At 45.6% G+C, this 23228-nt stretch overlaps 1 protein-coding gene across 1 annotated transcript in view; it reads left to right on the top strand.

Moving 5' to 3' along the window:
- Positions 1-23228, top strand: part of CSMD2 (CUB and Sushi multiple domains 2) — a 590124-nt gene that overhangs the window by 350168 nt on the left and 216728 nt on the right. The window contains exons 16-17 of the mRNA XM_029945853.1: positions 13190-13516; positions 17590-17784. Of these exons, the coding sequence (XP_029801713.1) occupies positions 13190-13516; positions 17590-17784 (522 nt within the window). The remainder of the gene's footprint in view (positions 1-13189; positions 13517-17589; positions 17785-23228) is intronic.

Consider the following 23228-nt stretch of genomic DNA (forward strand, 5'->3'; position numbering starts at 1 on the left):
GAGATGCTTGACACTCAAGGGAGATTGGGTCATCAAGGCATCCACTACTCACTACCCCCCTCCATAGCACAGCTCATCAGAACCCCAGACTAAACTCAAGACTGACAGGATATCTAACACTCAGGTATAGATCTCTTCAGCACCAGGTCCCCCCTTGTCACTGATAGACTGTGTCTCCTTTTATAAGTTCGTCTTCCCACAGAAGGTAATACCAAGCATGGTTAGCCACTAAGCCCTCAGTCATTCCTGTAGAATCTTCTGGGTTTGAAGCTACCCACTCACTCACTGAGGAGAAGAGGGACTAAGGACCAGAGAACAAACATTGGTCTGGAGTCTTGCTTTGTGTATCAATGGGCTATGCAAGGGGAGGGTGGGGAGGCGTGTCTCTTGCTGCCTCAGTAGGCTGGCTGAGACTTGGAGATATGCTGAATGGGAGCATGTGTGGAGACACGACCACCAGCAGCAGAAGTGGGAAGTGCCTCTTATTTCAAATACAACAAAAATTGATTTTATACTTCCCACATGCCCAGGCACGGTGCTGCACTCAGTGCCTTCGAACGTGTAACTTCTAATTCACAACAAAGGTGTGATGTAGAAGTTATTAGTCCAATTTTTATATGTGTGGAAACAATGTCAGTGAAGTTACAGTAGTCCCCCAATTCCCCCCTCCCAAAAAACATGTGCAACTAGTAAGTGAAAAATAACAGGCATACTGAAAATTTTCAGGATTCACATTTGTTCCAGTCTGGGGGTAGTGGCTTAGCTTGGCTATGTATATTTTACAAATAATTTATGGTCTGTTTTGAAGATTAAAACTGAACCCCAAGAAAATAGACTCAGCTTCTTCTCAGGTATGCAGAGCAGAGATTTTCTTCATGCTTTGTTCCATAAGGTTCTAGTCTTATCCTGGGAGCTGGAGACATGAGTCCTTAGCCAGCAGCTAAGGAGTGCATAGGACCCCAGTTCAGAGCTTGGCTTTTGATAGGGTCTAAAGGCTAGGCTAAGCATCAGGAATGGTTTGGGTAGGCATTGTTCCAGAAGTGTGGCAAAAAGCAGTCATGGCTGCAAGGTAATTCCAGGCAAGGGGTTATTCCAAGAGTTGAACAGGAGTGGCGTTGTCAGTTTATGACAGGAACCTAGCCAACCCTTAGGTGGGGGTACAGGGAACAAGTCTAGTAGTGGGAGGCAAGAATTTAGCAACAGTCAGAACCTCATCAGCGAGCTTTAGTTTAAGATTCCAGCTCCAAGAGGGGATTGGATTGTGAATGAGGAGCTTGAGGCAAAAGCTACCTCTTCGAGATAAGGAAACTTTGGTGGTAGGAAATAAAAGTACTACAGTGGGTGGCCACATGTTCATATTTGCTTGGGACAATCCCAGTTTATACCTTGTGTCCTAAAGTAATTAATAGTAGTACCATCTTTCATTTTCAAAAATGTTCCAATTTAAGCAATGTATTATGTAGCCACGCTAACCATGACCCAAGAAAAGGATTGGTCCTCAGCTGAATGTTTTGGATGCTGAGGGTGATCTCTGAGCCAAAGGTCTATGAAGCAGGATGTGATTGGCCCCTTCTTACCTCTCCCTTCATCCCATGACACTCACCCCCTCACTTACTCTGCCCAGACTCACTGTCCCCCTTTCAGATCCTCAGATACTCTAAACTTCCTACCCTGGTGGGAGGGGTAAGGTACAAGCGCAGCTCTCCGTGTTGGAATGTTCCTCGAATGGCTGGGTCCTTTTCATCACTTATTAACTGTCCTCTCCCCAGAGAAGCCTTCTCTAACCACCTTATTCAAAAGGCAGCCCTTTACTTTCTGAGTTCGCTATATCCCTTTTCATAATGTATTAATCAGCTTTTGCTATGATATGAACAGTCCAAAGATCTCAGTGGAACTGCAACAACAGACATTTATTTCTCGTTCACATCCCATGATGGCTATAGGTCAGTTAAGGCTCTGTGGGGCTTGACTGGGCTCTATAGAGCCTCTCATCCTGAGACCCAGGCTGAAGGACCAGTCTCTACAGAGAGCATTCTGTTCCCATGGCAGAGGGATAAGCTCAAGAAGGTAGGGTGAAGCCAGAGCTGGCACTGAGTGAGGTGAACCTGGCGTACAGACTCTATGACTGCAGCTAGGAAAGATGGATGAGAGGTGGGAGGGACCCACAGCACTCAACAGAAGTGATGCTTCACAGAGCCTTCCAGGTGGACAGGAGGAAGGCACATTTTAGAAAGGTAAAATAGCTGGGCAAGCGATGAAGTTAACCTTGCATATCGCAGGGCTGTGAGTAGTCTAATACATCTGGAATGTAGGGTGCAATGGGGGAATGGAAGGGCCTTGGGTCTTTGGAGGTCTTTTGTTTCTTTTTAAGGAGTTTGGGTTTTATCCTCTGTACAATAGGAAGTATTTAAAGAGGTCCAGGAAAGGATGTAACATCATAAGAATTTATGATTTATGAAATTCACTCTGGAGCCAATACAGAGGATGGACTCAAGGGGAGTGAGCTTTAAAGCCAGAAAACCAGGTAGATTAGTGCAGCTGGAAGAGGGCCTTAACTTAATAAAGGCGTGATGGGGATGTGACGAGTACAAGAGATATTGAAGAGATAGAATCAACCAAAGTTAGTTGCTGATTGGATATGGGAGTGTGGGAGAAGAAGTTGATACATTTTGCTTCAGTAACTGGGTATTGTCATTCATGGAGATAAGGAATGAGGGAGGCTTAGGAAAACAGATAAAGAGTTCAATTTTGGGCATGCATTTGAGACGCCATTGGGATCCCCAGTAGAGATGTACATCAGACAGTTCCCTACCCAGTCTGCCGCACGCAGGAGGGCCTAGGTTTCTGGCATTTACTTGGGAGGCAATGGCATAAAGCAGGAGCAGCTGGGCAGTGGGAAGAGGAAAGCCCATAACTGAGTGCTGGCAGGGCTGAAACATTTGCTGACACCCAGGGAATATTCCAGACCCTAGAGTCTAGGAGAACCAGGTTTGGGAAAGAAGGCTTCGGAGTTCAGTTATTGGATGTATTTAGTTTAATCTGCTGTGACAAAAGCCAGACTCCTTCTCGTGGTCTGAATGACCTTGGCCATCCTCTTCATCTCATCTCACGTTCCTCTTGCTTCTGCCACAGTGCTCCCTCTCCTGTCCCACACGTGCACCCCTCCTCTGCAGTGATCTTCTTGTCATCAGGCCACATCTTTGAGACTGCCTCCTCAGACAGGCCATTTCGTACCTCCTCATTGAAAGCAGGATGCCCCCTACTGCATTCGCTTTCTCCCTTCACCCAGGCTTACATTCCATTATAATGTAGAGTTCATGAAAACTGTGGGCTTGCTTCCCTGCCTTGTTGGTTGCCAACCCATACTGGGAGTGATGTTTGGTACACAGCAGGTGCTCTGTGGGTGCTCAGGCTCCGGGGAGACATTGCAAAGACCACAGGATATACAGGTCTGGAGCTCGGAAGAGTGATACGTACTGGAGGCATACATCTAAGAGTCATGAGTGCACTGGGATGTCCTAGAGAGAATGTTAGACAGGAGAAGGCAACTCTGAAATCCATCCCTCCGTGTTCCAAAATGTGAACATCAGGTAGAGGAGGAGAGCTTTCCAATGTCTGCAAAGGGGTGGGCATAGCCAGAGGTGGGAAACCCAAGTGTGTGTGATGGAGGACAGAATGGACGTGCTTCAGGAATTAGGGAGGGATCAGCTCTGTAGAAGGCCCTGCTCATCTAACTCAGGGCACCAGCACCCCAATCTTGCCTGCCTGGGAGGTGGGGATTGGGCCAAAAGAAAAAAAAGAAGAAAGGAACACAAAACCAGGAGCACAATTCATGGCTTGTGGATTGGATTACATCCAGTATGAATTTAAGAGGACACACTGTGTGATCAGGAAATATGTGGCCAACATTGCTGCTTATCCCTGATGCTCCTTTGGAAGGTGTGAGTTTCTATAACATCCTCAGTATTCTCCCTACAGAGAACCACACCTTAACTTAATCTTGTTTATGATAAGGATGAGCCCTGCCTCACTCCTCCTGCACGTGACCTTGAGAACAAGTTCCACGGGCCTAATCAAGTTAAATAACTTTCTCCAACCTCCAGTGCCAGAGGTGATGTTAGGATAACTCTGATGAACATTAACATACACTGAGCTTCAGAGCAGGAGGCAAAAGAAATTCAAGGGTGGGTTTGTGAAGCCTCTGCTTCCAGCTCAGCTATAGCATCAATCAGCAGAGCTGTCTCAGTTTACTGGTCCAGAGACACACAGTGAAGGAAGAGCGACCTGATTGGGCCTCTTCTGCTTGGGTGAACACTGCTGGAGAAAATCATCCGACCAGGCAAACTGATGCTGCTGTGGATTCATGGGTGCCGGTTTCAGATCTGCAGCAGCGCCTGGCCAACACCCATCTGTGCTTCTCAAGTCAGCCAGTGGTTCTTTTCTCTATGGAAGCTGTCCCAAATACTTGCCACTCCCCTCAAGCCCATGAGCAGCCCCTGCCCTCACCTTGCTCTGGATGACCTTGACACCCCCTCATGGGCAGACAAAGTCCTCATCTTGCAAGTAGCAAAAACACTGAGCCTATAGATTATACTCCTTTACATCCTTCTCACCCTTTCACCTTTTATAATAGAGATCTTATCTCCTCTCTGCCATCCAGAATCAGGCCCTCTATAGATTATACATCCCATTTAGGCTTTTGATCAGCGATCTTTGAACACCTCCGAACTCACAATAAGAAATGCTACACGGTGCACACTCACACACACACTTGCACATAATTGAAATGGACGATTCACAACAGTTCTGACCTTTACCACTTACAGTGCACTCAAATACTTTCCATTCTCTTCCTTTTCTTCTTTTTTCTTTTAGCATCCAACTTAATACCCAGCACATCACTTTCATGACCAGTGATTAATGGACCGTTGCAAAAATCTTGCTATAGAGTCTCCCTCACCTCACACCTTCTCGAGAACCTTTGCCTTATGTGCAATCCATCCTCCGTGTTCTGTCTCTCCAGCTCTCCCTGTCTGCCAAGTCCTCCCATCACCGGTTAAACTGCCCTACGTCTCTCGTAACTTAAAGAGCACCTTGCCGGTTCTCTAATGCTCCCCTTTACGCCCAGACTTCTCTGGCAGGATGTCTTCTCTGCTGCGTCCATTCCTCACCTCCTGCTCCCTTGTCACCTGCCCAGTCTGACCTCTGCATGCCCCGCACTGGGGACGGCTCTCACCAAGGTCAAGGATGAGCCTTGTGTTGCTAAAACCGAGGGGTCTCTTTCGGCTCCCACCATACACAGATGCTCAACTGTACTCAGAACAGAAAGCCCCTCCCTCCTTCTGGAAGCCACTCTGCTGTTTTTCCTCCCACCTTGGCTGCTCGTTCTCCATCTGCACTGCCAGAGTCTCTCCATTCTCTTGCAAAGTTCCATGCTGTCTGTCTTTCCTTTGCCAATTTGATAGCTCTGTTGTTTGACATTTCTGTTTTCTAGTAATATTGTACATTTCCAGCATCTCTGTTGACCAGCTTTATTCTTCTATTAGTGGCCTCTTAATTTCCTTGGCCCATATTTCTATTGCTTATCTTTTTATGGAATTGTAGTACTTTATATGATAAACATATTAAATATTTAGCTGTAATAATCTCCAAATATTTCCTTTCCACTTGCTGCTTAGTATTTGGCTTTTGTTTATGGTGATTTTTAAAATCCAAAAGGTTTTCACTTCTGTCACTAAAAATATCATCTGCCTTATGATTTCTAACTTTGGTGTAATGCTAAGAAAGTCCTTCCCCACCTCCGAGATGACACAAATATTCCTTATACTTTTGTCTAGTTCTTCTGTGGTACCTTGAGCGAGGCACAAATCTAATTTTTTCCACAACTGGTTAGCCATTTGTCCAATCCTCCTTTATTGGTCAGTCCACCTTTGCCCTGCCAATTTCATAAGCCCCCTTTGTCAGACACTAAATTTTTAGGTGTCTGTGTCTGTTTCTGAACTTTTCTTTTCCAGCTCCATTTATCTCTCATTTAAAGCTAATACAATACAGGTTTTACTATCGCAGCTTTATATCTGAGATGGCAGAGCCTTCTTACACTGGGAGGAAGCAGGTGTCATGGTTGAGAGCCTGGGCTCTGGCGCCGGCGTGACTGGGTTCGCATCCCAGCATGTCACCCACCTGCAGTGTGACTGTGGGCAGGTGATTGGGACTCAGCTTCTGCATCTGTAAAACGCGGATAGTGGTCTCCACCTCAGAGTGTTGCTGTAAGAGCTAAAGACATATGATGACCTTGGAATGCGCACGAGCACCTCATACGTATTACTCCTCATCTCCTTAAGGGAAGGTTGGCTCCTTTCACCTGTTTATTACAATTGTCTTAAGTTCCAGAAGAAAAAAAATTGGTGTGGGTCGCGCCTGGAATTATGTTTGATTTATACAGTGATCTGAGGATAACTGTCATTTTAATAATATGAACTCTTTATCCAAAACAATAGTTCAATAGTTTGCCTCCCATTTTTAAAAATTTGTTTAATGTTTGGGGTTTTTTTTGTTTTTATTTATTTATCTTTTAATAGTTTATTTTCAAATTGGTTTCCATAATACACCCAGTGCTTCTCCCCACAAGTGCCCCCCACCATGACCATCACCCCCTTCCCTCTCCTCCCCTTTCCCCTTCAGACCATGGTTCATTTTCAGTATTCAGTAGTCTTTCATGATCTGTGTCCCTCACTCTCCCCAGTGTTTGTTGATTTTTGAAAGAGAGAGAGGGGAGGGATAGAGAGAGGGAGACACAGAATCTGAAGCATGTTCCAGGCTCTGAGCTGTCAGCACAGAGCCCGACATGGGGCTCGAACTCACAAACAATGAGACCATGACTTGAGCCAAAGCCTGATGGCTAACCAACTGAGCCACCCAGGTGCCTCTTCCATTTTAAAATTTTCCTTTCTACCCATCCATAAAGTTTTGTTGTTCTCATTACATAGATTGTGTTTTTTTATTGTTTTAGGGCTGAATTTAATTTGCTAGCAATTTGCATATAGGATTTCTTTTTACACTGTGGGTATGTTGGTGTTTGAGTAGGTAGGTGTGAATATGTGTATCATACATACAATTTTGTGGGAGTATTTGTATCAAAATTAATGTAAACAGCATGGCTATGATGGTGTGTTTCAATTTTTAAAGCTTGATAGCCATGAAACCACCTACTCCTTAAGTATGTTCCAGCTTCCTCAGGTTTTTCCCTTCACATAATTTTGGTAATTCAGAATCTCCTAGGACATTTTGTTTTGTGAAGATTTCAAATTTATTAGTATGTTGTAATACTATTCTTTTATATTTGGCTTAGTTCCTTAATTTTACTATGCTGTCTCTATGTATACATACCTTCTCTATAGTAGATCAGTGAGAAGTTTCCTGTTTATTAGTCCCTCCAGGTTTTTTTTTTCTGTTTTTATCTTAAGTTTATTCTCCTATCTCTCCTTGATCTTGTTCAGTTATTCTCTCTGTAACTTTTAAGCTTAAATATTTATTTCACTCATTTCTCTATTATTTAATAATGAGTAAGGCTATGAATTTTCTGTGAAATCCAGCTTTGACCTAATATCACCATCATTATTATAACTAGTTGGTGTTGACAGAGTCTGTTTCCTTTCTGAACTCAAGGTATTAAGGAGGGCCCTTGTGATGAGCACTGAGTGATGTATGTAAGTGACAAAGCACTGAAGTCTACATCTGAAATGAATATTGTACTTTATATGAACTAACTAAAATATAAACAAACAAACAAACTTAGTTAAGAAAGAGTTCTGTGCATTCTCAAGAGATTTAGGGATCTTTCTGTGTACTTCTATTACTGATTCCTAGTTCATTTGTACTGTGAACAGAAAATGTGTCCCCACAGCTTTTTCTTTGTGGGGAAGTTTATGGAGATTTCCTTGTAGCCTAAAATAAAGTCTAGTTCTGTAATATTTCATGGGCACTTATAAGGAGGGTTATGTTCCTCGTTGCTACAGTTTCATGGAACACATACACACTCAGAGTATTTTACAGGTCCTCTTTATCTTTATTTACTTTTGATTTCAGATTGGTATCTTTTTCTCCAACTTTTGTATTTTTAAAAAAATGGTATATTTGGTCCGCATCAGTGCTTTGGGCCATAACATGTCATATTTATCATATCTTCATTTGGGAATGTGTGTACCATCCATCTTTTCAGTATCATCTTTGGATTTTGTTTTGCTTTGTCAGCCCCCAGTAATTGAATTATCGTTCTGAAAGGAGCGAAGCCAGCAGTGACAACACCAAAAGAAAAGATAGCAAGGGAGAATTTTTCAACACGAACCTTGCATTTTCCACTCAAGATCCTATCAAATAACAATGTGATATTAACACACAGTAATTAGGCATGTCCCTGATAATAAGTTTGCCACCTTTATTATTTTTCAAAAGCCTGAACCAGATAAGAGCCCTCTGATTTAAAGGTTTATCAAAGGTCAAGATCCATGAGCATAACTACGTCTGAAGTGGGAGGCACCTTATCTGCCTCTTTTAACCCCGATGATTGACAGTGATGAGATCCAATCACAGCATTTCATGATTTCCGCATTTCGGACACTAAGAAGCAAACTCTGTTCCCTAACGGAAACATTCCAGAGTAACATGCAAACATAATTTTCCAGAGCGAGAAAGATTAGACCTTTCTAGAATGATGCATACTCCCGTTTCCTGCCTTCGCAGCAACAAATCTGAGTTATCTCATGGGGTGTAAGAGCAAGCTTTGCAGGACCACATTCTTGTTCTATTAGTGTCAGTTTACAAACTTCATCGCCTTCCAGGTACAAGAAGAAATGTCTCTTGGTAGCTATCCATAGGACTGTCAACCAGAATAAGGATCATCATCCAAGAGTCTGGTGTGACATTACAATGTCCAAGGGTCTGATCTTAATATGAAAGCTCCTTATTCATGTGGTTTGCATTTGCCTCCATCAGTCCTTCTGAAACTTTGGTTGCACATTTAGGGTCAACTGGGGAGAACCTGTGATGCTCTGGACCCACTCCACCAAATACATAGGAATCTCTGGAGCCTTAGCATCGGTAAACTCTAATATTCTTCTGATGTGACGTCTGAGCTGTCTTGGCCCCTTCCAGTCTTTTTAACGTCTGAGTCCTTTGTGGAAGCTGTGTATCTCATTCCAAAATGAAATGAAGATTATATTTTATGGGAACAGATTAACCTGTATACATGTATCATCATAAATAATGTTTTATCTCTTGTCTTTTTTTTTTTTTTTTAGCACTTACTTTACATTTCCCCTCTTTATGCTTCCTTGTTGTTGCCTTTGAATTTCACTTTTTGCTAAATTGACTGCCTTCCTTTTTCCCCTTTGGTAATTTTGAAGATAAGCTACTTTATAGTCTATTACTAATTACTCTTAACATCTTTAAAAACATGCTCTAACCTATATTTCTCTAATTAACCACAGAAACTATATAATAGAGTTTCATGCAAGATGAGGAAATTAACATATCTCCTTGCTCCAACTTTACACTTTATATCAGTGCCTTCTGCAGATTTTTACCCTGGGGTTTAGGCAGGAGTGATGTCTTTTATCTTCTCTTCGAAAGAATATTTGTTACGCTTGCATTCTGTTTTAGAATTATGTTTATAGCAATTATTTAGATTTTTTACTATACGGTTTATTTGTTTCTTGCTAATTTTTTTTCCATTTTATATAAACCATAACTTTCCTCCATTTGAGTTCTTCATTTTGATTCATCTCTCAGTTGGGTAGAAAACATCTTTGAGTGTTTTTTTTTAATGAAGTCTATGTAAATAATCTGTTTTTTATGGCCTTTGACATTGGGAGCAGTTTCTACTGGCTTTGCTGTTTAGTAACTTGGCTGGGCCATTCTCTTTTCTACTCTAAGCTATTTAGGAACAGATCTGTACTGTGTCTAAGAGAAATGCAGTAAGGGTGATGACACAGCATTTTTTTGAGAGCTGACTCAGGTATCCACCTCTTTTTCACTTTGGTCAATTCTGTTGCTTTGGGATTGTTATGGGATGGGGAAGTGAGGCACACGTATTCATGTCTCCATCTTTTCAGATGGTATCAAACATTAAATACAGTTAACCCTTGAACAACATGGGGGCAGGGGTACCAACATGCCCCCCAAATCCTGTACAGTAAAAAAAATCCATATATAACTTCTAACTCCTTAAAAACTAGACTACTAGTACCCTGCTGCTGAGCAAATTCCTTACCAATAACATAAACAGTTGATTAACACATATTTTGTATGTTATATGTATTATATTTTGTATTCTTATAATAAAATAAGCTAGAGAAAAGAAAATATTATTAAGAAAGTCATAAGGATTAAAACTATATTTACAATACTGTGCTATATTTATCCAAAAAATAAAATCCACATGTAAGTGGATGTGTGTAGTTCAAACCTGTGTTGTTCAGGAGTCAACCATACTCATTGATTCAGTCAGCAAGTATTGATTGTGCACCCATAGTGAATGCACCAGGCATTGTGGGAGCCATAAAGACCCCAGAGGCATCAAACAGATAATATTTCTACCGTCATGGAGCATATGTGTTTATGTTGGGAGAGGGAGGGACAGACCATAAACAACAAAGTAAACAAGATAATTTTAGTGAGTGCTAGGTAAAGCTGTTGTATACAACTGATCAAAATGGCGCCCCTGGAGCTTTGCAAGTTGGCAACCCAGGAGAAGGGGTATAAAGAATAAAGAATAATGTGATAGAGGGACGGAGTGGGGGTGGGAGACTCAGATGATGTTCATTACATTCTCCGTGCAGCAAATCCATTTGTTCACCTGCTTCCGGTGCCTCTGATGGTCTTCCCTCTAAAATCATAGACTTCTCTTTGCCTTCAATCCACTTTGGTGTGATTCTCCTGGTAGGCAGGGCTTGTGACTTCTCCCCTTGTCTTCAAGATCATTGGCTTTGTTGTGTTAAGAGTCCTCCCGATTGGCATTATGCTTGCAGATGGAGATGGCATGGCTGTGAGGGGGCATCCATGGTCAGCCTAGTGGCTGCCCACTTCAGTGCTAATGTAATGGTTAGTTAGGTCTGACCAACTGATATTCAGCAAATTTTGAGAACACTCTCAAAGACTCCGTTAGGCCCAGTGAGCAATACTATTGTCATCCTGGGAGAGGATGTTGAGGGGTGGCTATGAGCTTGGCTCCTGGAGTCAGATGGCTTTGAACTTGCTGTTACCACTTACTGGCCAAGCCACCTTGACAAATTACTTAACCTCTATGTGCCTCAGTGTCTTTCTCTTTAAAATGGGCTGCCTACCAAATAGTGTTATTGTGACAGCTAAATTGAGTAATTGATGACAGTGCTCAGAACAGTCCCTGCACTTGGTAACTGCCATTAATATATTATAATAATCACTATTAATTATATATTGTGTTGCCTAATAGCATTTTCATGTCCAGCTCTCCCCCTGGCTCAGACTCTTTCTGAACCCCTAAACAGAGATTACAAGGGTGAGACTGAATGTGTCTTAGGGACCAGGTTCACTTTGCAGAAGTGGATGGGAGGGCTTTGAGTAGCAGATTGGAAAAGAAATACCTAACGCAGAAAAGGGGAAGACTGGTAGAGTAGGGAAAGGAAGGAGAAGCTCAACATAAAGAGTGACCAATAAATTCCTTTGTTTTGTGTGTTTCTTTTGCAAGCATGACTTCATTATTATTTCTCACTTCAGCTTCATTATAATTAATCAGCCAAATACTATGTTTACCAAAGTTTTGATATTATGAACATCAAACACCAACATAAATGTTACCAAGGGATTCAGATGTTTGTCCATATTAGTTCCTACCCTCTTTATACTTTTACATCTACAAATTTTTAGTATAAGCCTATCTCATTTTTTGTAGTCAGGAAAATTAAATATTGTTTTCATTTTGAAAAAGTACTACCCCAAAACCTATTACTAGAAAACAATTTTTATTCAGGGGCTCATGTCCAGTCTTTATCCAGGTGTAAATAAATATGTAATAGCTATAATCAGAAGTATACATATAATTTTATGATCTACTGTTTTACTTAAAATGATGCTTAACGTTCTTCTTTCTACAGGGTCATATTTATCACTTTAATGATTTCGTTCAAACAGCATCACATTAAAGGCTATAATTTACCTGGTATTATTAGGCTGGCATATAGGTTGCTCACATTTTTTCTCTGTAATGCAATTATGTCACTATAAACATCTTTGTCCAAGTGGCTCTTTTTCTTTTGAATTAATTCCTAGAGATTACAGAGTCAGAATATTTGAATAGTTTTGTGGCTGTGGGTAAAAATTCATATACTCCCTTCCGAAAGGATTATATCAACTTTACTCTGCAACTGGCAATAAATACACATGAGTTTCCACAAAGCCTTAACAATATTGGGCTGTATTTTTTCTTTATTTTTTTATTAGCGAAATGGACTGTGTTTTCATATTCTATTTTCTCTCCTATGAATCCTGTGAGCACACTCTTTGCTCATCTTGGTGCTCTTCTTATACAATTATGAACTCTAATTTAATATTGATATTTGCCCTTTGACATATGTGTTGCAATTTTTTTCATTCTATTATTTTCCTTTTTAATTTTGGTTTAGTGTTCACTGGTTTGTTTTTTCATTTGTAGCATTTCCCTTGCCTCGGCCTTGGTCCAGGTCCTGTTAGTCACTGGCATGAGAAGGGCTGACTGTAAGGATTTTCAGAAGAATGCGTCCTTAGGATAAAATAGGAGAGAGGCCAGGAGGAGGGCAGGGCACTGAGATGAGGCCCCATGACCCCTGCGCCAGGTTTCTTCTAAAGCTTTGGACTCTGAGAGACCGTGTTTACCCAGCACCTCCTTAGCATAGTTATGTAGCTTTGAGGTTGTCAGAATCCCCAGGGTGCACCTATTATTTCCCCATCAAAACCGTTCAAAGAGGAGAAATGGACTTGGCATACCCTGACCCTAGTTGCCAGCCAGTGGATCACCACTAGCTAGGAGAGATCAGAGCCCAGCCAGGCCGACCCAACCCTTTTGTCCCCATTTCTTTCCATTGCTCTTTAGGCCAAGGAAATGCTCCCCGTGCCAACCCTCGGTAGCCCAGGCAGAGTGCAGGGACGCTCACTGACCTCCACCGCTCTTCTCTTACAGTTTCCTGCTTCTTCAACTTCACCAGCCCCTCTGGGGTCGTCCTGTCGCCCAACTACCCAGAGGACTATGGCAACCACCTCCACTGCGTCTGGCTCATCCTGGCCCGGCCCGAGAGCCGCATCCACCTGGCTTTCAATGACATTGACGTGGAGCCTCAGTTTGACTTCCTGGTCATCAAGGATGGAGCCACGGCCGAGGCCCCGGTCCTGGGCACCTTCTCAGGAAACCAGCTCCCCTCCTCCATCACAAGCAGCGGCCATGTGGCCCGTCTCGAGTTCCAGACTGACCACTCCACAGGGAAGAGGGGTTTCAACATCACCTTCACCAGTGAGTCCCCTCTCAGTCCCTCCGTGCATCAGCTCTGGGCCTGGTCCAGGGTGCCCCCATGGAGAAGGGTTGGTGTGGGTGGGCCACCTCCAAGGGCTTTGCCTGGCTGCAGTGCCCCAGCATCATGCTCCCACAAGGCCAGGAAGAGCAGAAAGTGCCAGCTGCTGGCCAGGGTGCTCTTTCCTACCATGTTGCTCTCTTTTGAGCATCTATTTCCTATAGGCGCCATATGTAATGTATAACAAGGCTGGAACCTCATTTCCCCCTCTCCTGCTCCCCGTCTTAGAAGGCCCAGTTAGAACCAGGAATGGCCCAAGGGAGATCAAGCCTGTGTCAGCCACTCATTGTTGTCCATCCCACTCCAATGTGCCCCTCCCTGGCCTTGAACACCTGCTTACTGCTGACTTCAGGGATCCCCAGTGGGGCTCTTGCACCTCACTTTGCCCAGTTCCCACCCCCATAGCCGAATCAGAAACAAAGGTCTCGAGCAGTGTTTCTGCTTGGATCTGAGGCTTCTTAACCTTGTCTTTGGTGCATTTCCTCATTACTCCTCTCAGGACCACAGTCCAAAAGTCATCACCTCCAGTTTTAATCCTGGGCCCCATCTCTAGAAGCAGCTTGAAGCTAAGGGGTAATTCTTTCCATGTCTGTGCCTCCTGGGGCAGTAGCGAAGGTGGGATGGAAATAGCAAACTGCCCAGTGATAGCAAAAAGTACTTATCAGGTCATAATAAGTTCACTGTAGACCCAGTGAACTTAGCTAATGGTAAATAGTCAAATGGGGCTCAAGCTGGGTCTGCCTGAGCAACTGACCTCTTCCAGAGGTTTCTTATGAAATGCAAGCCCCTAGCTCACACTCGATTTTATGCACGCAAACACTCACATAGTCTGGTACCTTTTTTTAAGAGATAAAGTTGGGTAAGGGCAGAGGGAGAGAGAGAGAATCTTAAGCAGGCTCCCTGCTCAGCACAGAGCCAAACAAGGGGCTTAATCTTAACCACCGTGAGATCCTGAGCCAAAATCAAGTGTCAGAGACGTGGCTGATGGAGCCACCCAGGCACCCCAGACAGAACGGATCTCCTCACAGCCCCTGCTGAACTCCTTTGGCATAGAGCTGTCTTGCTCCCTTGTCCTGCCTGCTCCTGGGGTCTAGTTGAGCTGAAACCAGCAGGTGCCAAAATAGTGGACCATTGGGGACCTCAGATTCCAAGGAACCACCCAAACTAAAGCCCTTTCCTGATGTTCCCTTCAGCACCTTCTTCAGAATGTAAGTGTTCTAGAAACAATCAGTCTTCTCAGGGCATGCCTTGTCCAGGGATCTGGAGATCTTCCCACTGTCCACAGGCAGGAGGAAGCAGAAGCCCCCAGTTCTGTCTTCCCCAGTCTTTCCGGTCTAGCACTGCCGCTCTAGCTTCTAGCTTATCCCCCCTCATCCTTGCTTTACCATGAGATCGTGAGCTGTGGAATGGTAGGGGTATGCATGCATATGTTCCTACCCCTCTGCCCAGCACAGGGTCTTGACCTGGTAAGGATCAGAAAGTGTTTACTGAATGGAGAGATCCATGAGTGACTAATGCTCCTTTTCTCCCCCTGGTGGGAGTAGGAAGAAGGGTAAGAGGAATCCCAGGGAGACTGGAAACTGCAGGTTCAGTGCAAATGCAGACAGTGATGGAGAGCCTGGGACAAAACTGGCTACTGAGTCTCCTAGCAAAACCTAGGAAGTGCCTGCTTTCCAGAAAGCAGCACATGCTAAGTCCCCAGGGGCGGGGGGAGTGGGGAGAGGCAAAAGGTGGTGGGCCTGACCTAAGTGAGAACCGAGCTGTTACCCAGCATTCCTCTCCAGGGCTTCTCCACCACTAGAAAAATGACATGCGTCCAACACGTAAATACTCAATAAATGGGGCAGGTCAAGGACAAAGTACTAACTACAACCCTAAGATCCCCCCCACCCAGAAATGAATCTTGCCAGTGAACATTAATTGCAGACATTGGATATTTTTCTATGCATTTATACAGATAGTTGGATAGATAAGTAGAAGTAATTTTTTAAATCTGGGTCCCATTGCTGAATCAGAATCCCTAAGGGGACGAGGCCCCATAATCCATATTTTTACAGACTTCTGGGGTGAGACTGCTGTAGCTGATATAACAGTAGTCCGTGGACAGGTGTGTGGGGCCTTGGACATTAAGCTCCTTGCTCACATGCAACTGACGACCATCTAGACTGAACTTGAATCTGCCCAACTTCAGGGAGCTCACCTCCCAGGTAGCTTGCCCATAGCAAGAGAACCCTGGGTGGCGCCCCCATGCTGACGTGAAGCTTGCATCCCTGTAACAAGGATCAGTGATCCCGTTTATACCCCAGTGCTCCTCAGAGGAAAGCTAATCCTTCTGTGGGGCATTCTGAACACTGAAGGCGTTAGCCGCTGTCTCCTGAGCACCTGCTGTGTGAGGGCCTCCATGGTCATCACCCCCCGGACTGCTCAGCAGATACTTCAGTAGCTAAGCTCTATCTACCCCTTCTACATGCCAGGAAACTGAAGCTTGGAAAAGGGTACAGGTAGAACTGAGCAGTATTTAAGTCCTTGATTTAGAGCGTTAGCGCCCAGATGTTGGGAGTCGTTTCATAACCCTGCATGTGTGCGTCCCCGTGTGCGTGCACATGTGCGCATGTGCATGTGTGACTGATCGCGGTCTGAAGAGATACATGCGTCGGGACTTCTGGGCCCCGAGTGCCACTCCTCTTCCCACACCATCTTTCTAAATGTCAAGGCAACCTCACAGTCACCGTTGCTGATGAAGGAAGGTGAGGGGACTAAGTCTGGGCTGAGCTGGGCTTTGCATTTCAGCGGGAAGACTGTTGGGGCATCTGCCAAGGCTCCAAGGGGTATCATCACAGTCATCTCCACAGTCACATGCTCCCACGGCTCGGCATCAGTAGGAAGGGTCCCCAGCTTTGCAGGTCTCTTGCCTCCAGCAACATCCCACAGCCTCCAGGGCCCTTCTGTTTCTGGTTGTGCAAGTGTTTCAATCACTAGGGAATTTCAGAGGCTTGCAGATTGAGTTCTTAACCTAAGGGGGCAACGTGCCTGCGCAGCCATGGAGCCTGGAAACCGCCATGCTCACAACAGCAGGGATGCAGATGGGGTGTGGCTCAGAGACCTGAGTGGGAGAACCATGGCACCCCTAACTGAGGCAGGCTGGGAATGAGCTGGGTGGAGACCCAGTGGGAAAGAGGGAAGGGGACTCATCCTCAGGGAGTACTCACCATCTGTCAGGCGCAGTCCCAAACATTCTCCACTTGCAAATTCGTATCAACTTCCCCATTATTTCCCAGAATGACCCTGCCGGTGTAGTACTGTCTCCATTTTATAGGTCAGGAAGTGGAGGTTCAGCTACATTACGTAAGTTGCCCAGACTGTGTAACTAACAAGAGGCAAAGCTCAATTAAACCGGCAGGCGCTCTCTTTCCTCCGCCCTATCCCCACTGCATCATCAGGTGCCCAGACAGAGTGAGAGGCAGCCTGACAACACACCAGGAAATGAAGGAAATGGCTTCAGACAGGGTTGAGTCCAGGGCACCTACTTTATGATGCTTAGTGTCTATTAGTGTCACAGGACTTGGAGTCCAGCTCATCCGCAAAATAAACGATCCCATACTGTCTGAAGTTAGGGGAGCATGGAATGGATGTGGCAGGAGGAGGCAGCCCTGCTTCTAAGCCATGTGGAGCCTCAGTTTTCCCATTTGTAAACTAGGGTAATCGTGTCTGCTTCATGGAATCTTGATAGGACGTAAATGAGCTACATGAGAAATACTCCGCTGCCTGATCCATATGCGTTTATTAGGATGAAATTGGAGTAAGTGTTCAGGAAGGCAGGAGATCAAGTCTAACAACCACCTACTTTGTGCCCAATGTGGCTCGTTGGTTCTGGGGTATCTGCTTCTCGAGTGTCTGGCTCCCTCTCTGACGTGGCGGGTTCTTGTGGAAGTAGTGGCGGTCTAGCTTGTTTTCCATGGGGGTCCCTCTGCACACCAGCTCTCCCTAATCACGTCCCTGACCCCCATCCCCACAGCCTTCCGACACAACGAGTGCCCAGATCCTGGCGTCCCAGTAAACGGCAAACGGTTTGGTGACAGCCTCCAGCTGGGAAGCTCCATCTCCTTCCTGTGTGACGAAGGCTTCCTCGGGACTCAGGGCTCGGAGACCATCACCTGCATCCTGAAGGAGGGCAGCGTGGTCTGGAACAGCGCTGTGCTGCGGTGTGAAGGTACGTGCCGGCAGAGCTGGGGGCCGTGGCTGTCAGCCCGAGAGGGTGAGGAGGGAGCGGGCGGCCCACCCCTGCCTCGTCCTTCCTCTTCTCTCAGGACGCAGGCCACCCTCCCACCCTCCCGCTGGGATGGCAGGGGCTTTCTAGAACTACGTCGTGTAGAAATTTGACTTGTAACCAGAGATTCAGCTGGAGAAATGCTGGGTTTAAGTGTTCGGACATCAAAAACCCTTCTCCTTTCAACTGGGAGCTCCCTCGGTAGCACAGCCGTTAGGAGCCCTGCTTCTGGCTCCTGCCCAGGGGAGTTCCATGAGTCCAGAGCATTGGTGGCGCCGTGGAACTTTGGGTCTTTCAGCTGCCTGCTTCTCTCTTCTCCACATGTTCATTTTCCCCAGTTCCCTGGGACATCCCTTGGCTCCGGCCTTTGTGCCCCTGTTAAATGCTGCCTTTGTATCCTTGGGGTCAGTCTTCAGGAGGCTAAGGGCAGACTGGCGGGAAGAAACACAGCTGGAAGCAAACACGGCTTACGGTGGCATCTCCTCCATCCTGCCTCGTCACACACAACAGGTTCTGACTTGGTTGCAGAGACCAGCCATCCGTTCCACCAAATCGCAGGCACTTAAAACACAGATTAAGCTTCTTGAGGGCAGGAATCATGTCAGGTCTGCATACCAAGCACAGTGCCAGGCACAGAACAGGCCCCCAATAATGATGGATGAAAGGTCAGTTTACACAGGCCCCTTGGAGGCAGCGACAGGGGCCATGGAGGCAGGGGCCAGAAAACTGCTTCCTGTCATTTCACGTAATGAACAGAGTTGGAGACCTAACTGACCTCTTTATGTACCCAGTCCCCAGACCCAAATCTGAGCACCCTGGCCAGCAGAGAGAAGAACAGGAGAACAAAAGCGGGGTCTTAGAGAAAGCACTGTCCCTGAGGTGATGAGTGGGGGAGGGGAGAAGAGAGGGGAGACCACTGACAGCTCAGTGCGAGTGGCAGAGGGTCTGTGTTTATGGTAGGCTTTGGAGTCCTTGGGGTCTAGGCTGGAGTCCTGGCAAATCACCATTTCCCTCTTAGCCTCTGCTTCTTCCAGCTGAAAACAAAGGGGAGGGGATAATAATAAGATACATATAAAAAAGGCACTTCCTGGCATAAAGTAAGTACCCAACACTTAGCTGTGTTGTCGCTGGTTTGTAATCTCCATGAGGTTGCCCCTCATTCTCTCCTCTGACTTCTTTGGTTATCTTCATCGTGGCCCATCTCGTCCAAAACATCTTCCCTGCTGTCTCTTGCTCTTCCCTGCTGTCTCTTTCCCTTTTCCTAATTCCTTTTGTTTGCCTTGGGCCACTCTATTGGGCAGTTGGTCTCAACACCATTTCATTTTTCTTTACCAGTTCCGTGAACTTTGGTCCTGTCTCCCCACCTAGATTCTCTTCCAGGGCTGAAGCCTAGGCTCCCAGGGGCCCCAAAGCCTATGGCAACTTGGTCCCAGTGGAGCTGGCCCTCCTCAAAATATCGGTACTTGGTAACTGCGAATCCACTTCCCTGCACTGCCCGCCCTCCTGAATAGGGTGCTTCTAGACGTAGCTCCACCAGAGCAATGGAACACTCCAGATCACATATGAATGCATGGGAGAATCGGACTCACTGTTTCATAGGCAAAGTCCTAATTTTAAAATTAAAACTATCCCATCTATTCCCTTGGGAGGTCGAGGTACGCCAGGGTGAGTGGTCAGTAAGCGGCCAGAAATAGGGGGCAGCCCATGGGAGAGACCCTGAACTTGGCCCAGGGGAGAGCCTGCTCAGTTTCCTCAGGGTGGTGGCCATTTGCTGCCAAGCTGGTTTTGGGGGACCTAGGGAGCGGCATAGCAGGCCCACCTCAGGGGCCAATCCCAGACTTAAACCAGTGGAGCAGACGGGGTGGAGGAGCCCCCGGGAGCCTGCCCCTCCGTGGCCCTTTCCCTCAGCGTCCCAGCCTCCAGAGAACCCTGCTTTGTAATCAGCAGCTTTTGTCTTTTCCATTTTTTCTAGTTTTGTTTTTGATTAAGTATCCCCACCTTGTGGACAATTAAATGCAGAAGCTAATGGTCTTTTAAAAAATCTTTTAATATATGCTAAGAGCCACTTCGCTTTTGAGAGGCTGTAATGGGACTAGGGAGAAAATGGCATCCTCTCCTAAATTTAGAAAGAAGGATGATCCTCTGGTTGCTCTGAAGTGCAAGTTGGCAAACTTTTTCTTAAAGGGCCAGCTTGGAGGTGTCTTCCTCAGCCGCATGGGCCTCTACTCAACTCTGGCTTCATTATATGGACACAGCCTTAGACAGTGCTTAAGTGGATGGGCCAGATTTGGCCCCCAGGCTGCAGTGTGATGACCCCTTATCTAGAGAACAGAGGACATAGGGGACCCATATGTTTAAAGCCTGAAATGTACTCAAAAAGCCTTCCAGGCAGTGAAGACGGCTACACAGGTGTGCCTGGCTACCTGTCCCCCGCACACACCTCCTCCTCATCTTTTTTCCAGAAGCTCCAAGTAACTGTACTCCCCAGGGATAAGTATTTGACAGGAGTCACCTCATCTCAGCCTTGCCTCAGGCAGGAAGTAGGTGACATTGTTGTCCCCACTGGGGCCCAGAGAGGGTAAGTGCTGGGCCAGGGTCCTCCCAGCTTGTAAGTAGTGGAGCCAGAGTTCAAACCCAGACTCGCTGGCTCTACTGTTCCTGTACTTTTCTTGACTTATTTCACTACAGAGAATATAATTGCAAACCTGTTTATGAAAGATTTCAAAGTAGCCACAAATAGGATGAAAAGCAAATTTTCTATTCCTATCCCTGTAGAAAAATAAAACCAAAGGAAACATACTGCCTGTTGCAAAAGGCAGGACACCACATAGAAGCATCAGAAATTGACAGCATAAAACAAAATGACAGCAGTAAGACAAACACATCAGTTATGACAGTAAAGGTAATTAAACTCCTTATTAAAAGACAAAGAATCTCAAACTGGGCTTAAAAAATGCTGCTTATAAGAAATACACAGGGGAAAAAGGAGATAAATTATCTGCAGGGAGGATGGATCCTCCTTTTCACAGTAATACTTCGTGGTTGTAAAAAATTTAAATAATACATGAGATAAAGTTCAAAGTGAAACTTCGCATTCCCCAGGCCCGCTCCGAGAGGAAAGGGGTTTGACTGTTGGTGTAAACATGTCCACATTTTTTTCCCTCTGTGTGTCTCCCAGATGGGTGACTTTTATAATCAGAAAATTAAAAAGTCCTGTAAAAAAGACTGAAGGCCAGTCCTCCCCATTCCCACAAGAGGAATCAAAGCGGAAGCAGTTGCCCGTTTAGGGCTCCGAGGAGGAAGTAAAGGGGGTTACTGGGTCTCTAACTCCATCTCACTTAATCTTCTGGTCACTCTTGTGAGAACGATGTGGCCGGGCCCTAAGCAGGAGAAAGCTGTGAACCAGCGAGGGGAGTTGTCTGGCCTGAGGTTCCCCAGCCGGTAACACCTGAGCATCCACTGCGTGTTAAATACTAGGCCATGCGCTTTGCATTCATTGTCCCATTGAATCCTCATGACAACCCTAGGAGGTGACTCCTGTGAGTGTCCTCATTTCACAGATGAGAAAAACTGAGGCACAGACTAGTCAAGTAACTTGCCCAAGATCACACAGCCAAATGAATGAGAGAGTTCAGATTCCAACCCAAGGACTCTTGGTTCCGGAACCACCACTTTTCATCACCAAATGAGGTCTGTCTGACCCCAAAGTTCATTCTCCTTTTATTCCGCCACAAAACGGTGGAGGTAGCAGACCACAGGAAAAGGCCTTCACTACTTCCGGTCATTCACACTGGACGCCTAGTCACCTAAAACCCCTCTGAGGGCAGTGTCAGGGTGGGCGTTCCCACGTGGTTAGCAACCACTTAAAGTTTCTGGAACCAGACCACCGGGGTTTAAACCTTAGCTCTGCCACTTCCTGGCTGTGTGTTTCTGGACCAGTTACCTAGCCTCTCTGTACCTGTTTCTTCATCCCTGAAGTGAGGCTGATGCCAGTACCCGTCTTACGGGCTGCTGTGAAGGTGAAACATAGAGGAAAAGAAATACCACCTCACCGAGAACTAGTTCTTCATCCTCTTGTGTTCTGTCACTGTTCCCGACTGCCCCTTGCCTGGCACAACTTTAACATCAAAGGTCAGGAGAGGTGGGCCGTCCCTCAGGGGGGACAGCAGCACCCCCCCCAAAGCCCTGGGTATTAGTCGTCTCATGTGATTGTAACAAAACACCACAGACTGGGCAGCTTACACGACAGAAATTTGTTTTCTCTCAGTTCTGGAAGCCAGAAGTCCAAGATCAAGGTGCCGGCAGGTTTCGTTCCTCTGAAGCCTCTTCTTCCTTGGTTACAGGTGGCCACCCTCTCACTGTGTCCTCACAGGGCCTTTCCTCTGTGTGCACATCCCTGGTGTCTCCTCCTCCTCTAATGAGGACACCAGTCCTCTTGGATCAGGGCCCCACCCTAGGGATCTTATTTAGCCTGAATGACAACCCCTTTAAGGTCCCTGGTTCCAAATAGTTATACTGGGGCTAAGGCTTCAACCTGTAGATTTGGGAGGACACAGTTCAGTCATAACACCCAGTCTCTCTGTCTCTCTACCTGTCAACCAGCATTTCATTCCTTCAACAAAACATTTATTGAGTGCCTACTGTGTGCGAGGCACAGAGTTAGGCTCAGAGTCCCTCTTTGTCTTACTCTTGAGCTCTGGTCCCTGTTCCAGGCAGGACCCTACCCCCTCTTTTCTTTCCTTGTGTGTAGAGTATGAGCATGAATGTTTCCTAAATTTTTCATCCCACATTTTGAATGGAACATTTCAAACAGAGTAATATATCCATGTATTGATCACCCAGCTTCACTCATTGATCACCCAGTTCCAAACTAATAGCCTATTTTGTTGCATTCAAACCCCTACACCTCCCGTCCACCCCCTCCCCTGACTGCCCCATCCTGGGATTATTGTGAAGCAATATTGTTTCAGGCAAAACAGTTCATCCACGCAATTTTAGTGTGTGTCTCTAACAGTTAAAAAGAACTCCTTATGGGGTGCCTGGGTAGCTCAGTCGGTTAAACATCTGACTTCAGCTCAGGTCATGATCTCATGGTTTATGTGTTCGAGCCCCACATCAGGCTCTGTGCTGAAAGCTAGCTCAGAGCCTGGAACCTGCTTCAGATTCTGTGTCTCCCTCTCTCTCTGCCCCTCCTCTACTCTCTCTCTCTCTCTCAAAAATAAACACTAAAAAAAATTTTATAAAGAACTCTTCATAACAGAACTGCAATACTATTATTTAAAAAATAAAAACAATACAATCAAATTTCCATGACTTTTTAACACTTTTTTAAAGATTTTTTTATGCTTAATGTTTTTGAGAGAGAGAGAGCGTGCGCATGCGCTGAG

This window comes from Suricata suricatta, chromosome 8 (genome assembly GCF_006229205.1).
Source record: "Suricata suricatta isolate VVHF042 chromosome 8, meerkat_22Aug2017_6uvM2_HiC, whole genome shotgun sequence".
Lineage (NCBI taxonomy): Eukaryota > Metazoa > Chordata > Mammalia > Carnivora > Herpestidae > Suricata > Suricata suricatta.